Source organism: Motacilla alba, chromosome 18, assembly GCF_015832195.1.
Source record: "Motacilla alba alba isolate MOTALB_02 chromosome 18, Motacilla_alba_V1.0_pri, whole genome shotgun sequence".
Taxonomy (NCBI): domain Eukaryota; kingdom Metazoa; phylum Chordata; class Aves; order Passeriformes; family Motacillidae; genus Motacilla; species Motacilla alba.
The window spans coordinates 1,153,735-1,170,022 of record NC_052033.1 but is presented as its reverse complement, the minus strand read 5'-3'; the positions used below and the strand labels follow the sequence as shown (position 1 = coordinate 1,170,022).

General features: G+C 54.2%; 1 protein-coding gene across 8 annotated transcripts in view; it reads left to right on the top strand.

Annotated features, from left to right (window-relative positions):
• Nucleotides 1–5,476: 5,476 nt before the first annotated feature.
• The window catches only part of CASKIN2 (CASK interacting protein 2), a 37,866-nt gene continuing 27,054 nt past the window's right edge, over nucleotides 5,477–16,288 (top strand). For 2 of the 8 annotated variants that reach the window (XM_038157507.1, XM_038157509.1), the window contains exons 1-2: nucleotides 9,663–9,989; nucleotides 12,109–12,815. In XM_038157507.1, the coding sequence (XP_038013435.1) occupies nucleotides 12,722–12,815 (94 nt within the window). In that variant the 5' untranslated portion in view covers nucleotides 9,663–9,989; nucleotides 12,109–12,721. Of the gene's footprint in view, nucleotides 5,635–9,047; nucleotides 9,622–9,660; nucleotides 9,990–10,016; nucleotides 10,769–10,788; nucleotides 11,352–12,108; nucleotides 12,816–16,288 lie in introns of those variants that run through there. The other 6 variants (XM_038157504.1, XM_038157503.1, XM_038157501.1 and 3 more) reach the window with 6 other exon arrangements.

The following is a 16,288-nucleotide window of genomic DNA, read 5'->3' as shown; positions in this document are numbered from 1 at the left end:
TGACTGTGATTATATTGATCAAGTAGCCTAATGGGTGAAGTTTTGTCCTTTTAGTGGCCTTAGGGATAGGGATGATCTCATTCAGGATGTGTTAGGCATGGTGCATCAACCCTCCATGCTGACTGAGTTCTGTCTTTGTCTGATAGCTGCACATCAGTCTCCCTTCTTTCCAGGCAAGATTGATAAAGCAGTTTCCAACTGCTGTTCCATTTTATCTCCTTTGATTCTGGAAAGTGGGTCTTTGCCACATAACATTTTCCTTCCCTGTAGATGAGAAGTGATAGCAAACTTAAACAATTTCCCTAAAGCCACATGCTGAGCTTGAGGTCAAAAATTGACAGCAATTCTCTCTACAACAGCCCTGGTTTAGGCAGCATCTTATCCTTCCTCCTGCAATGTCTATCTCAGCACAACTTTTTTATCTTCACAGAGGGATCTGTACTGAATGTAATGATCTGATTAAAAAATGAAACACAGAAAACTCAAATGTTTGGAGGAGTAGGTTTGTGAGGGCAGCTTGGTGGTGACTCAGGTGCTGCTGTCATTGATCCAGATGTGCACAGCTGTATGTATGGTCTGGCAGGTTGGAAAGAAGCTGATGTTGCACTGGTGCCTTACTTGATTCAGGTCGGTGCTACTGTGTGATCCAGTTCTGCCCTGCTGCTATTAATGAACAAGGAGCCTGAGCCATGAGCAAACTCCTGATTTCCCAACTCCCAGGCTCTGCTTTCTCTCAGACATGAACACCTCTAATGAAAGCAGCAGGTGAATTCCCTTTCTCAGCTCTCAATAGCCACATGTGGCTTTACAAGAATTCTTCAGCTAAATGGTCATCTAAGCTCTCCTATTATCTGTGCTGGATTTCTAATTAATGAAAACAAAGTGGGCATTTATCTGAAACCAGATGATGACCTCCTCTCTCCCTACTGTGTCCTGCCCTTGAAATGATAGGTCCGAGCTGCCTGGCTCATTCCAGTCCCACACTGCTAATTTGAGGTGTAAGCCCTCAGCCTTTGTCCATCCCCCTGCTCTCAGCGAGCCAAAGGCCAGGGCAGCACCTTCTGTGGTTTTGTTTTCATTGCTAAAGGTTAGAAGATCCCAGAGACAAAGGCACAGCCAAAAATAACAAGGGGCTAAGCAGGACTTGCCCTGTGAGAGGCTGTCGGGCTCCAGGGCCAGGTCAGCCGATGTGCTGAGGTCAGGGATGTGGATGTGTGCTTGAGGAGACAGAACAGGAGGATTGATGTGGAGGGTTGATGGTCAAGAATTGGTATCTGCCCAACCCAAAATGAGTGATATGCCATGCTTCTTTTCAGTGAGAATTAGGATGTTGTTAAGCTTGGAAATGGAAATGGGAATTACAGATCCAAGATGAAGCAAAAGGGAAAATCCTGAGAGGTTCAAGTCAGGGAAACGAGATAAACTCCATTCAAAGTCTGGAAAGAGCTGTCACATGAAATTGCAAATCCAAGTGTAAGGATTTGTGACAGAGCTAATAAAAAATGGTGTTTTATAACCAGAGACTGCAATCCTGCTGCCTAGTCCTGAGAAGGGTTGGGGCAGGGGAAGAAAGCAGTAATACTTGATATAGTTGATTTTAAAAATCTACCTGAAATCCAGTGAAACATTTGATACAGCATGTCACAGGAAATTTTTAGTTTGCAAAAGATGTGAACAAGCACAAAATCTGTAAAATTAATAAGGCATTAAATCCCAAAGGAGACTGAAGCCTTGTGTAAAGGGGGCTGTTACCAGTGGTAGCGTGGGATGGGAAACCCTCCTGACACAAACCTGCAGGCCCCTGCAGGAAAAGCTCTGCTCACCTCAGCAGCTGGGTTGCTGGAACAGCCAGATGTTCCTTTCCTCTCCACTTCCCCCCAGGGAAACCAACCGTATGTTCCCTGTGCCACTGCAGGGCACAGAGGCAGCTGCTGGGGCTGGAGGCAGTGGCTCAGGGCAGTGGAAGAGGTGGGAACCTTTTAAAATGATAATGAAAAAGTAAAATGATGCTCACTTATATGAAAACAATAATCAGTAAAGCGCTTTGCCTCTTGGGCTGTTAAGCATGAGCAGAGGCAGATGCTCCAGCAGCAGCAGCCAGCATTTGTTACCAGCTGGGAGTTCATTAGTTGGAAAGATGGGAGAGGAGCAAGATGTGGGTTCAGTGTGAGCTCCCTGTTTAACATGGTTCAGTAAAAGGTAAATGTGGTTCTCAGAGGGACCTGCTGAGATGTTTCTCTGGCAGGACTTACTGTTATTGTGTAAACTGGGGGTGAGGCTTCCTCTGGAAACTTGCATGGATTCTTCATCTTTCATGTCCAGATCTGCACAGAAAGTTGAGCTGCAGAAACACTGAGTGAGTCAGGACAGAGTCCGGGCACAGGGAGGTTAACAGGATGATGCTGGGAATGAACAGGCCTGGTACCACATCCAGTTCTGGAGGTCAAGCTCACAGAAAAGATGCTCTCTCCAATGGTGCCTTCTTTCAGAATCAGCGCAGGTTCCAGGAGAAGGGTTAAACAAGCAGAAGCTGGCCATTTTGCTGGCTGCCTTGAAATATTTGGAGAGAGTTCATCTGGATAAAAACCAGCCCCAAATGTTATTTTTGATTGACTCAGTTCCTGGAGGTTTTGCGGCAGTGGAAGATGCAAATACATCACTGAGATGCTTTCTAAATGTCCCAGTTTGCCACTGGGTGTCTTTCTCTCCTCTCTCTCTGATTTTTCCTGTTGTGTGAGAAGGGCTGTTGGTCTGGAAGGCAACAGAGATATTTCTACTGACTCCTGCCCTGGGTTATTACTCTGTGCAAAAGGCCCCTTCCCACATCTTGAGCCACCATAGCCCCATGGTTCAGCGCACTCAGATCGTCTTTCCACTGGCACCGCGCGCAGTGGCCTGCTAATGCCTGGGGTTTTTTTCCTCTGATCCTTATTTTCCAGACTGGGGTGACAGTCAGTGCCTTTGCAAAGCCATTTCAAATGTGCTAAGTTTTGTGTAACACCACGTGTGTGTGTACAAATCTGGGCTGCTGAGGTTGCAGCTGAGGTTGTCAGCAGACCCAAGAAGCCAGACCTCTCTCTCGGTCCAGGATTTATTCCCATCAGAAATCATAGTTAATTAAAGTCTTCTTCTGAAAGGAATTTCTTAGCCACACTAGAGGGATAACAAAGTGAAAGCTGTGTCCTTAATCCTGCCCTTTCATCTCCCAGAAATTCCTTCCTCTCCTGTCTCTTTCTCTCCGTCCTGATTGTTAAAAGAATAGAGAAATAATTTCCACTTGGAAAAAACCCAAGACAACAAAACTCCAGCCCAGCTGATCGCAGCAGAAGCCGAGGAGACGGAGCTGAAAGGAGGGAGCTGTTAATGAAGCATCAGCAGCGAGCCAGGGGCAGGAGCTGGAGCCCATCCAGATGGCACCGCTAATTCCCTGCATCCACTAAACACGCGTGTCCTCCCGGGAAGGGCTCGGCCAAGCGGCCGCTCTCCACAGCCCTGGTCAGCTGCAGCCTCGCCCCCACCCCCAGGAGGGGATTTGCCTGGGTTATTCCAGGCCTCTGAATCAACTCATCTGAATTCCCTCTGTGGATGGGGAATGACATCTTCCCTGCTGACCCATTGAGGGAAAATGGAGCCCCAGACTTTGGTTTCCATGCATTCCTGCACGGATGCATCAGCGCTCCAATTGCTGCTCTCCTTCCTGTTAGCATGGCTGGGAAGGGCCAGGAGGAGGAAGAGAGGGAGCAGTGGGAATGGAGGGATCAATAGGAATGGAGAGCAGAGCTGGCAGTGTAGGGAGCAGAGGTGCAGCAGCATGGCCCCGATGGTAGAGCGTGCTGTGGCTGTGCCAGCACTGCCCCGTCTGCTCCCGAGCTCCCACAGCTTCCCTCCATCCACAGGCAAGCCGGATCCTCGTGTTTCCTGGCCTGGCAGATAAGGCGGCCTCGCCATTAATCAGAAGGCCTGGAGAATAGGATCAACGCAAGGCAGGCATGCTGCAGAGTTAATCTCCTTTACTCCCTGATGATGGATGGAGCTCATTGCAGACATTAATCAAGTCTGTGAGTGTGTACCAGGCAAAATGGATTAGACATTGTGCTGTTGGCAGAGGCATGTCCCGAGTCCCTGGGCAGTCCTGAAGTAAGCCCAATGTGGTGGCAGTGCCAGTCAGGGTTGCAGCACAGCGATGTGGTGTGGCTGACAGGAATCACAGCTGCTAGAGCCCCTGGACTGCCTAGGTGTGTCCCCACTTCTGCTCTGCTGGTGCTGGCTGTGCCTCCCCAGGGGCTCAGGGCTCTGAGGTGGGTTCTGGTTATGGCTGGATTGTGCTCATCCGCGAAGCTGCTCTTCTAAACAATGCGCAGAAGGTCCTGGGATGGTTTCAGGGACGTTGGAACATCTTCAGTTATGCAGCCCCCAGATCTGCCTGTTACCCAGAGGTGACACAGCTGTCTGTGAAGGGAAGCTCTGGTGGGAATGGAGAAAGAGCATCAGGCAGCAGAAGCCACCTGTGAGGCTCTGGAGACCGTGGACTGTCCTGGATAAGCAGGAATAGGATCCACTGTCACATCCCAGCCCTGGTCATGGCTCTGCAGAATCCCTTGCTCTTATCTGGTGTGAGATCCTGTTCTAGCTGTGAACTGTGCCACTTTGGACATCACGGATTTGAGGAGCGGTGTCTTGGAAGCAAAGCAAAATGTTTTCAGGCAACATGCGAAAAACGTTCTTCATCTGCTTTGTACTGGCGTTGGAAGGACCAGCAGTAAGAACAACCCCAAATCCTTGTCTTCCAAAGGGGGAGAAGTTCAGGCTGGAGGAAGCAGAGGGAAATGTGCCCTGGAAAGTTATGGACTGTGCCACTGCACAAATGTCACGCCCCAGGATGTGGATTTCCAGCACAGCCACCCTGCAGCACCTGCTTCCCCCTAGGAATGAGCAGCTCGGGGTATTCCCGATGGGCAGCCCTGAGCCCCGGTCCGTTGGAGCGATGCCGGTGGCCCACGCGCTCCCTGCTGCACGGCAGCTGGAGGTTGCAATATCCACTGACAGCCAACGAGTTGTGGTTTTCTGATGATTAATGACACCTCCCTCCTCATGGGAGCCATTCAGCCTCCACGCAGCTGGATGATAACAGAGCCAGAGCGAAATTTGGGTGTTTCCAGAGAATAAGGTCCATACACTGTGAGTGCAGTGCTGCAGTTGTGAGTTGGTTTATTCCCCCTGCATCAATCCTAGAAGGGGGCTCAGTTTCTGCAGGTAAATATGCCCGACCTTCATTTCCAGGATGGACGCAAGTGGGTGGGTGGAATCCAAGAGGTTTGTTAACAGACATTTTCTTTCCCCCCTCTGCCTTAAGTGCAAAGCCCAAATGACATCAAAGCAACAGAAAGTCTAATCCCATTTTGAATCAGTGCAAGCACATGCAGCGAATGTTAAACAGGGAATCCGGCTGCAAAAAAAAGGGAGGATTATCTTTAATTTCCTGAGTAAAGGACTAAGCAAGGGAGACGGAGAGAAAAGAAAGGCACAAGATCAGAAAGAAGTGACTGTCAGCACAGGGAGGCTCAAGGGGGACGAAGAAGAGGAAGGCAGGGCGAGGAGGACAGTGCGAGCCGCAGCTCACGTGTACCTGGAGGGGTGAGTCCAGCGGGAGCCAGGAACTGGCACGTGGGAAGAAGCCCCATGCCAGCGCCTGCCCAAGTTCCCACAGGGATTCAGGGGAAGGATTTGGGTTTGCTGTGCCAGGGCAGGGGCTGGTGCGGGCTGTAACTCCTGGCTTGCACATGTTCCAGCCAGGGCTGAGGAGTTGCTTTTCAAGGGAGCTCAGAGCTGGACTGCCAGCAAGAGGTTGGTTACCTGATTACTTTTGTGGGAGGAAACTATTTGTTGCAAAAGATACTACCAGAGCAGAGCTTCCTAAACCACCAAGCCCTACTACCTGTCTGAGAGCTGACTCTGGGTGGGTTTCTGTAGCTCTTTGCCACCAGCAGGTCCCACCAGCTCTGCTAAGGGCAGTCACTGCTGCATTTCACACGAAGGCTGATGTTCAGCTTCACAGGGCATGAGTTCATGGAGCTGTGTCCAAGTTCTGGCTTGGGTCTGGGATGTATCCTGGCATTGAAGCCCTCCTGGTGGCAGTGGCCAGCTGCAGGCAGCAGCTGTGCTGTGGCATGGCAGGAGATGTCTGGGGCCAAACTAGCCCAAACCTTTGTCTGCCAGAGCCTGGTCTCTGGGAGGGAGCTGTGATCCTCTTCCTCCTCCTTGTGGGCAGTGCATCTCTCTCTCGATCAAGCTCCCTAATTCATCTTCTTGGACTGCTTCCAGCAGCAGCTATTGCCAGGAGGGTGTGTAAGAAGCAATGGAGTAAATACCTACCTAAGCACCTTTGTGTGCAGATCCTCCATCCTGCTCTCACTCTGCCCTCTACACTGGTGCCTATGAGGTGGGGTGCTGAGCAGGGTGGGAAATGCCTGGCCGGGATGTAATGTGGGAGGAGATGGATCCCTGTACAGAAAAGGCTCCATGGGGAGAGGATGAGACTTCTGAGGATTAGGAATGAGACTGAGACTTACTGGGCTGCTTAAGGACACGAGCAGAGCCCAGCAGTGGGGCACCCATCACCCCTCAGTGCTCAGGGAGCCAGGTGATGTGTGAATAAATGTCAGGAGCTGCAGGAAGGGCTCCTGTGGGTGGCTTTAAATCTGGGTAATAACCTGCTTTCTGGCATGGCCTGATTCGGTGCAGGAGAGGCCCTTCCTCGCCCTGCTTCATCCTCAGCCTGCACTCTCCTCCCTGCAGGACAGATCCTGTGGTCCAACACAGCCTCTGCCATAGTGGTGCTGCCCTAGACATCAGCTCTGTGCTGACCCTGAACTGGGAGTGTTTGGACAGTGGTGTCTGCACACCTATCCAGGGAATCGAACCTTGCCATGGGCATCAAACTGTCATTGCTCCCTTGTCTGAGATGCAGCCCTGGGATTGCAACAAGGCCTGGGGTCAAGATGGGCACACTTTAAAAAAACAGCACTGAAAGAGAAGCCTGAGCCACTGCTGAAAGGGGGGAAGTGTATTTCCAGCCAGCTGGTTCATAACATACTTGAAATATTTTGGACGTCTGGTATGGGCCTTTGCAGACCTCCTGCCCACTCAGTCAAGATGAAATGGCCATGAACTTCCAAGTTTGGTTTCCATGGGTGAGATTTGGGACTGGGAGTCTTGCACTCCAAAATTTGGAGCCATGTCTGTCACAGCCTCACCTGGAGCCAGCGCTGGCCATGAAGCTGCTGTGGATACCACTGTGTGTATTGCTTCTGCCAGTGTGGCTGCTTCCACGCCGGGCAGCAAATGCATAGCTTTGATTGTTTTACCCCATCTCAAAACAATGTCAGAGTAGAGAGGAGGGTTTTGCACAGCTGCAGGGGCTGTGCGACAAGCCAGGATGAGCTACAGCCACCCAAGACATGGGCTAACCTAATAAAACTGCTTTGAATTGTTGCATTGAGTTTTAAAAAAAACAATCTCCTTCCCAATACTTTACAAGGAGATGATCGCCGTAGCAGGGACCTCTAGATGGCAACATCGACCTGAGGAGCTGCAAGCAGGAACCGGGGTCCCGCAGAACTGAGCAGCCCGACCCGGCTGGAGCCCCCAGGTCCCTCACCCAAAGGGGAACACAAGTCACTGCTGCCTTGGGCACCTTTCTGCAGAGGCTGAGGGCAGAGCTGGCCACACAACTGTGCCTGCACCTTGAAATTCCCTAAAGCATCTCATACTGGTGCATAGAAGGGAATGAATTGTTAAAGGACTTTCTCTGCAGTGAAAACTCAATCAGTGCTGTCAGCACCACTCTGCAGGCACAGGGCAATAAATGTCATGGGGGGGGAGGTATGTCAACTCTGCAAGGTGGACACGGCTAAAGCCACCGGCAGCTCTTTGTGCTGGTGTCACCAACCAGCTGTTCAACCTTCAAGAGTGGCTGGAAAACTGGGATTCATGGGGGGAAATGGGGGCTGCTGCCTGCTCCTCCCAGCTGCACTCCCTGCAGGCAGGGCCATAGAGGGAAGGCACTGGTGCAGTGTCAGGACTGCCAATATGGGGTTAAATGTTTGAAGGCTGCACTAGAAATTGTTGATTTCTCATAAACCACTCCAATGACACCCTCCATTCAAAAGGCTTGTATGACACCAGAGATTAAAGTTTGAATTACCCAGCTTTAGCCACATGAGTGTGGCTGAAGCATAACAACCTTTGGCTGGGGATGTCAGGGTGCTGTGCCCTTACTGTGGTGTAACAGCATGTGCTGGAGGTCGTTGGGGTGAAAAAGTCCTTCCCCTGCCTGATATCGGACACACATTTTGTACCAAACAAGACCTGGGCTCCTCTTTTGCAAAGTGGGTTTAGTCTGTGCTCAGGGAGCTGCAAAGCTTAATAAAGATCCTTAGAAGGACCAAAGGTGCCACATAAATTCAGGGGATTATTATAAATGTCATTGCACTTTACAAGATCTGGAAAAACTCAGAGGAGGAATAACAAGACCTTTCACTTCACTGCTTTCTAGCAGGGCTACTTAGAGCTTCGTGCTTCAGCACAGCAGCCATAAAATGTGGACATTTATAATTACATGTGCATAATAATCTCTTTATTCTGGAGCTGAAAAGGCAGGGTGTGTCTGGAGACGTCAGTCCCTCCTCCTTGCCAAGGATCCCCCTCATTGGGGTTGCTCATGAAACCATCATTTGGTGAAATGTCTCGGGGGCCTGGTTTGAAGAGGTGTGGGATCTTTGCAACTCCCCCAGGGAGCTGTGGGCTGGCCATTTAGTGAATAAAACCAAAGCCTCTGTGTGTTTTTAATCTGATTAGTTGATGATAATCCAGTGGTATCATGCAATAAAAACTGTCCAGCTTTATTAGGCAATCTCTTGTTTTAAAATAACTGTGCTCAAGGGAGCACTTGCCTCTGCTGCTTCTGCTGAAGACTGGCAGAAATGGGTGATTTTTGGTGGTTTTAGTGCTTTGTGAGAGTAGGATTAATGTGGGGCTTGTTCAGCTGGGGATCGGTGGATTTTGGTCCCATGGGTGCCATCAGCGGTATTACACAGCCCCTCCAAAGGGGCTGGGGGGGAGTGGGCAAAGGGCTGAGGGGGAGGGCTGGGGCTGAAAGGGGGGAGGGCTGGTTCCCAGACCACCCACCGTGTTGCTCGCTCCTGAATCGATGATGGGGGACCTCTCTCCGAAGCCCGTCCCGTAGCACCGGACCAATCCCGGATCAAGCACTAGGTCGGTCTCGAAGCCAGTCCCAGACCACCGGCTCGGAGCTGGAATGAGGAGGATGGAGGATTCTCAAGGGAGCCGGTCCCGAACTACTGGCTCGGTCCTGGATCGAGAATGGAGAATCTCCCACCGGCTCGGTCCCGAACCCCGCCGGTCCCGGAGCATCGGGTCGGTCGCGTACCACGCCGGTCCCGCTCCCCATCGCCGGTACCGGACCGCGCTGTGCGTCCAGCCGGACCCCCTTCAAAGCAAGCCGAAGCCCGGGAGCCCGGGGCAGCCCCGACCGGGGGCGGAGCGGTGCCGGTGCGGCGGGATGGGCGGCCCGGCCCCTGCCCCGCTCGACGCCGCATCACGGTGAGTGACAGCCGCCCCGGCCCGGCCCCGCCGCACAACCCGCCGGGCTTTTCCAATCAGGCCGGGCCGGGGAGGGATTTCCTGCCGGGACGGGGCCGGCCCGAGCGGGACTTTGCCGAGTGCCGCGCCGCCTGCAAGCCGGGACCCGCGGCTCCGCTCCGGTACCGGCCGCGCTGCCGCCCCCCGCGGCTCGGGAAGTTGCGGCCGGGCTGAGCTCGGCACTGCTCGGCGCGCCGCGGTCCGGAGCGGCTCCGCACGGCGTGGGCGGGTCCGGTCCGGTGCCGTCGGTTCGTTCCGGCGCGGTTCGGTTCGGTTCGCCCGAGCGCCGTTCGGTTCGCCCCGGTGCGGCGGGCTGGGAGCGCCGCCAGGTGAGTGGGGCCGAGGGAGTAACTCGCCCCAGGAGCCGCGGAACAGCTCGCCTTGGTGGGGGCAGAAATCCCCCCGAGCGCGCCCGGAGGAAGGCGCCGCCCCGCCCGGGGGTCTCGGGGCGGGGGAGGCGGAGGCGCGGCCGGGCGGGCAGCGAGGGGGGCCCGGGCGCGCCCGCAGCGGCGCTGGAGCCTCCCGGGGGAGCCGAGCTGCCCCCACCGCCCCTCGGGACCCGGCTGGGTGCCTGCAGCTCCTTTGCATCTTTCCTCCGCCACTTACGTAACTGGTTTGGGTTTGTTTGGGGTTTTTTCCCCCTTCTTCTCCCTCCTTTTTTCCCCCGGCGCTGCCGTTGGCTGCGGGAATGTTTGGGATACTTTGATTCTCCAGGTGGATTCCTGGGCTGGAGGCTCAGCTCTGCTCGTGTGGGAGGGATGTTTTGCTGTTGCTTTTCCAGCTTTGAGCGTTTCTTGAATTCTACCTTCGCTGCTCCTCTCTGGGGAGGCTGAGGAGGTGCAGGTCGGCATTCGGAGCTCTCCGTCCCTCCGAGTTGCCCGCTGAGCCCCGCGTGTTCCGGGAGCCGAGGCAGCAGCACCGGGGCTGTTTTCCAAGAGAGCGGACAGACTTTTCAAATATAAAGTCGTCTCACCGCCTCACGTTCACTTCTTGTGAGCGCTCTTGAGGAGCAGCACAGAGTTGGATGCAGTGCACAGCGTTAAACGAAATAGTTCTGAAGACAGTGCGACACAGGAGGTTTCGGGAGGGGATTTGTTTGCAGCGAGAGGTTAGTCTGAGTCAAGTGGCTGAAACTTTGTTGTAAGGTAGATAAGCTTGTGCAGGTGGCCCAGGACGAGGGGAGGTGACAGCTGACCCCGACGGGCACCAGCTTCAGTGCCGAGGGATTCATCAGCTAAATGAGCTGTGGGTGGGAGGAGAACCCCCCAGCCTGGTGTGGGAATCACACACCCCCTTGTCCCAGAAGCTGAGCCAATACCTGAGGATTATCTTTTTGTCTGCCCTGTGCTTCTGCACCCTGGGGAGTGCAGGAGCACGGGGAAGCTGTGAGGGGTCCGTGTTTGGGGGGAGCTGCAGCTCTCGGCTGGGCATTGCTATGCCATGGGATTCTCCTGGTTTTGCCCCCACCCCAACAGGACCTGTCATTGTTGCCTTGTCTCGCCTGTGATTTCCATGCTCTGAACAGTGACCTCGATTGCTTGGAGGAAGCAACACCCGCTGTTACATAAACTGTGGAGGGCGAGCGCTCTAGGAAGGGACACTCCACTGAGCCATCAGCTGGTTGTGATCCTTTCTGGATGGGCAGAGGGGAAGTTGTGGGGTGATCTGGCGATAGCCTTGCAGCTGGCACGGTGTGTGCTCCCTGCTCTCCTGCACGCACGCTCCTCCCCGGTGTCGGAGCAGCCTGCCAGATGCATGGCCCTGAACTAGGAGGGATTTTCTTGCCACACAGTTTGGGCAGCCCGGGTGCAGTGTGGGAGCACAGGCTGGGACATGTGAACTGCTTCTGCAGGACCCCATGCCCCCTCCAGGGTACCCTGGCTGGTCAGGATATGGCCTTGATCCTATTCTGAGCACAGTCGTCTTGCTGAATTACACCCAGCTCCTCACTGGGGCCAGAGAGAGCTCCTGAATTGGTGAAGAAGTGTCTTGGGTCCCAGGGCATTGAGCCTCCCAGCAAGTTTAGAGGGTGAGGGTTTATCCTTGCACAGGAGGAGAAAAGTGCAAGGCAGGCTGACCCACTCCCATGGGCTGCAGAGAGCTTTGGCTAAACCTTCTGAGCTCCATTCCTTGTGTGCTGCCACCGGGAAAGGAGAGGGGGAGACATCGTGTGCCCCAAGCCCCGTGTGCTGCCCTCAGGGAGGACGTGGTGTGTCTGGCCCCGGGAGGGCTGGGAAGGAGCTGTGTCCTGTCCCGCTCTGGGGGCAGCACCCTCTGGAGGTTTCCTCCACAGGTTCTTCCCTCTCTGTTTAACATAAGGATGAGCCAAGTCCCTCCAGGACTAAATATAGTCAAAGTATTCGTTCTTCAGCATGGATACAAAAGCTGTCGCGACAGAGCCGGGAGGTAAATGGCATTTGGGGGCTGACTCTGCTCTTCCCTCCGCAGGTCCCGGGCTGCCGTGCCGGGGCTCGGCCGTGCATGGGGCTCCCCAGCGTGCCTGCAGTGCCGTCACCGGGAGGAATGCCGAAACGAAGGGGCTAATGAGCACCAGAGAGGGAGGATCTATAACTTCCAGATGGCAACGAGCCCGTAATCCCTTTGGGATGAATTAGGGACTCGTCAACACAGCAGAGCCTGCTGAAGGGAGCAAAGCACACCACCTCTGGCTCCAGGAGTGCTGTGAGAGGCTGAGGGCATCCCAATGCTGCCACCGCTGGATACCCTGCCCCAGGCTGCCTGGCTTTGTCTCACAGAGCTCTTGTGCTGCTGGGAACCTATCCCCAAGCACTGAAGTAATTTTTGTTTTAACTGATTGCATGTTCTCCAGTCAAATCCCATCTGGGTCCTGCTCCTCCTGATGCAGAAAGGGACTTCTGCCCTTAACAGAAAGACTTCTTCCTTCTGGTTTTTATGCCCTGTGGGATTGTAAAGTGTCTTTCTTCCTGGATTTAATCTCTCATCAAAGTGTGTTTTGAGGAATTAGGGGCTTATTCCCATGGCTTTATAAACCTCTGGGATCTGAGGGTTTCTACATTGCTGCTGCTCCCACCTGCCTGCGATGGGGCGCGAGCAGGAGCTGATCCAGGCCGTGAAGAACGGGGATGTACCTGGCGTGCAGAAACTGGTGGCCAAGATCAAGGCGTCCAAGAGCAGTGAGTAGCTGGGCAGAGAGCCGTGGGCTCCCTCTCCCTGGATGGGCACTCCTGCCAGTCCCGGGGTGCGAGTCTCAGTGCTGGCCAAGCCGGGGTGCAAGCGCTGGCTCTGACCCGCGGCACATGAGTTCTGCTGCGGCTGGAGGCGGGAGTGCAAGCACAGCCCGTACGGATGAATGACTGGGCTGTAAGCAATCCTACAGCTGAGCTGGGGTTCCCCTTGGGCTTGGGGCCAGGGGCCCTGCAGTGTGGGCCACTGAGCAGGGATGGGTGAAGGGAAGCAGCCGTGGCGGGGGGAAGTGAACCGCTTTGGGGGGAACGCTGCTACAAAGGGTCTTTAGCGGTTGCTGCTCACTCCCAGCCGTATTTATCTTGTGAAAAATTATCATCCCAGCCAGTCGACTGGAACCAATCGTCAAGCCTTGAATTTCAGTCTGGTAATGTTTAACCCTTCAGCCAGGCTGTTTTCTTGCCTGTGCTCTCAGAAAGGTCAGCAGCAAGCAGAGCTTGGAGTGAACAGAGGGCTCAGGAGGGGGTCCCCAAGTGCACCGGGGTCGTGCAGACGCCGCACAGCATCTGGAGGAGATGGGGAGGGTGGAAAGGTGGATGAGATTGTGGCCACTGACACGGAGCCCGTGTATAGAGCTGAGCTCCTGGTCGTTTCTCCCAACAGATCAAGAGAAGGAAACTGGGAAAAGTAAATAAAAGGGCTCTCAATGCCATGTCTGGCTGGGGGAAGGTGCACCCTGGCCGCCTGGGCTGTGGGAGTGTGGATACCTCTGCCAAGGCTGCTCATCGTGGGGGGTCTCATGGGGGTGGGTGGGAAAGCTGAAAGGGAATAAGCTGTCTGGAGGAGGGAGAGAGGAAACTCAGGTAGGAGAAGCTTTAATAAGGCTTCTTAGGAGCAGCTCAGTGTGGAGAGACTTGCGCAAAGAAACCCGAGTTAGGTTGAGGATTATAAACGTGAGGAGGGGATCAGCTCCCCTGGGTCATCTACTGGAAAGCTTTGACTGGGCCAGAACTTTGCAAATCTCAACTGCTGGGCTTTCAGAAGGGCTGGGAGCCACCTCCTCCCCAGAACAGGGGCATCTGGTGCCCCTTCCCTGGGTGAAGGTACTGGGTGCCATTGCCTCTGCTGCTCAGGGACTGTGCCTGTACAGGGTCCCTGAGCTGAACAAGAGCAGTCTGTCCATGTGAATGGGTTGAAGGACACCCCCAAGGCAATAAATAACATCAGGATACGAGTGTTCTGCTGGCTGATGCAGCCCTGGCCCCTAAGCTGGTGTCCCATGGCTGCCGGGCAGTGTGTACAGGCTGGGGTGCCCATGGCTCTCCTCCTGCACACCCAGAGGGGTGAAGTCACACTTGTTTTCTCCTGTACCCTCCAGTAACTCTCTCGCAGTTCAGTCCTGTCTGTTTTCTCTCTGGAGAGTCTTCCCCTCCCTGCAGCCGTGGGGCACCCACGTGAACGTGTGTGTTTAACTCCCCCGCTGCAGCAGCATCAGCAGCTCTCTCGGCTTATTTTAATTTTATTCCTTTATAAGGAGGGGCCAAAAAACCCTGACCCCTCCAAGGCCACTGCTGGGGCTCCTGTGCTTGACCTGCTGTGGGGCTTGTCTGGTCCTGGAGGCTCATCCCTGGCATGGAGGGCACCACTGCTCCCTATCCCTTATGGTTCCCTCTCCCTCTTGTCACCGATGCCATGTGAGCCAAGCGTTTGCTGCCTTTGCTGCTCATTAAAGTGCCTTTTCCATATGACAGGCTGAGATGCTGATTTTTATTTTTTTTTATTATATATTTTTTTAAATCCCTCTAAGAGTCCTTCTGCTGTCTCAGTGGATTGGGAGCTCGATCGCTGTGATCAGCCCTCTGGGGCTTCCTGTGCCTAAAAAAGTCACCGCACGTAAGCAAAATCCAAGCGCCAGTCCCGGCAGCAGGAACTTCAGGGACACGTTTAATATTCTCCGTGCGCAGCCTCCTCCCCGCGCAAGCGCCGCCGCACAAGTGGGTCACAGCACCTCTCATTCCAAGGTGGTGGGGCAGGCAGGAACAAGATTTTTGGGGGCAGGAGCCAGGAGGGAAAGGGCAGGCAAGGGCAGTTGTCCTGCCTGCAGGAAGAGGACGTCGGCGCGACGCCGTGGTCACTCCTGCAGCCAGGGAGGGGGTTCTGGTCTGGGAGAGCCAGGCTGGTCCTGCTGGGCCAGCCGTGCTTTGCTGAGGTTCCCTGGCAATGGAAACATCCCGCTTTTTATTTCTTCTCCCTCTCCCCTCCCCTCTGCCTCGGGAGCGTTGCAGAGTTTAATTGAAATTGTTAAACGACCCATCATGGCTTTGGCCTCTCTCCTCCACGATCAATCACATCCCTGGGCTGCTGCCCTCGCCAACAATGCACTACTTGGCCCGGCTAGGGCCAGCACCGAGGGGTTGAGGCTCCCGGGGGAGGTGAGAGGCAGAGCCCCTCTGGCCAGGGATCTCTGGGGCAACTGCTTCTGGAGCCAGATGGTGCCTGGCAAAGTCTGGGTGTCCCCATCCCTGAATGCAGGATCCAGGGACAGGGGATGGGGGGATGCCAGGGTGATGCTGGGAGAGGGGAGCCCCTGTGATAACGGAGGAGCTGTGAAAGGCAATGGGAGCTGGACTCACTGTTTGCCTTCCTCAAGGGAGTGGTGAAGGTTTTTGTTTAAATGTATGCAAAGTACAAAGAAAGGGCAGCAGCTGAGCAAACTGGTGTGAACTCTCAAGGACAGGGAGCAAAGCCCTGCTGGGGTTCAGCTGCTGCCTTGAGGAGGTTCAGTCAGCCCCTTGCCCCATTTGACCAGCTATGTTGGTGCTTTTCAGACCTTAGATATTAAGGACTGGGGTGGGCTTATGGGACGTGGTTGTGTTTGGGCCATGACCTAGCAAGTCGTTAAATGCTAGCAAAGCTTGCAGAGGGGTCTTGGCTTTATCTCCACGCCTGTGTTGGAGCCTCTCACCACTGCACCCCAGCAGCACAAAGCGTGTTAAGGTTTTCTCAAGAGCTGTGCCAGCCCTCAGATGCTGCTGCCACCATCCAGTTTGGCAGGAGAAGGGCGATGTTGCTCTATGTGCTGTGAGACTGTAGCAGGCAGATGTGGGATAAGTCGTTCCTTCTCTCCCCCGTTGAATTTCCTCCTAATCCCTAGTAGCTCTATCAGCTTAAGCCTCAAAGCGTGAGGTTTACTATCTCTCCTGTGATTTGTTAGCCGTTGCCACCGGCGCTCTGTGTCCCTGTCCTCTGCAGAAACATCCGCCCTCCTTTTATGACCTGCTGGGATTTCTGCTTCTCCTAACACCAGCAGGTCTGTAGTTGTTCAGGGGAGAAGTTGCTCCTTTTTAGCAATCTGGTAGTTATTTTGTAATGGTGTTGGATGTGCCTTTGTGCCAGGCAGGAAGCCCAGTGTGCCATCCTCCCTTACAGACGAGGACTATCCTCCTCTTCGCTGCTGCTACCA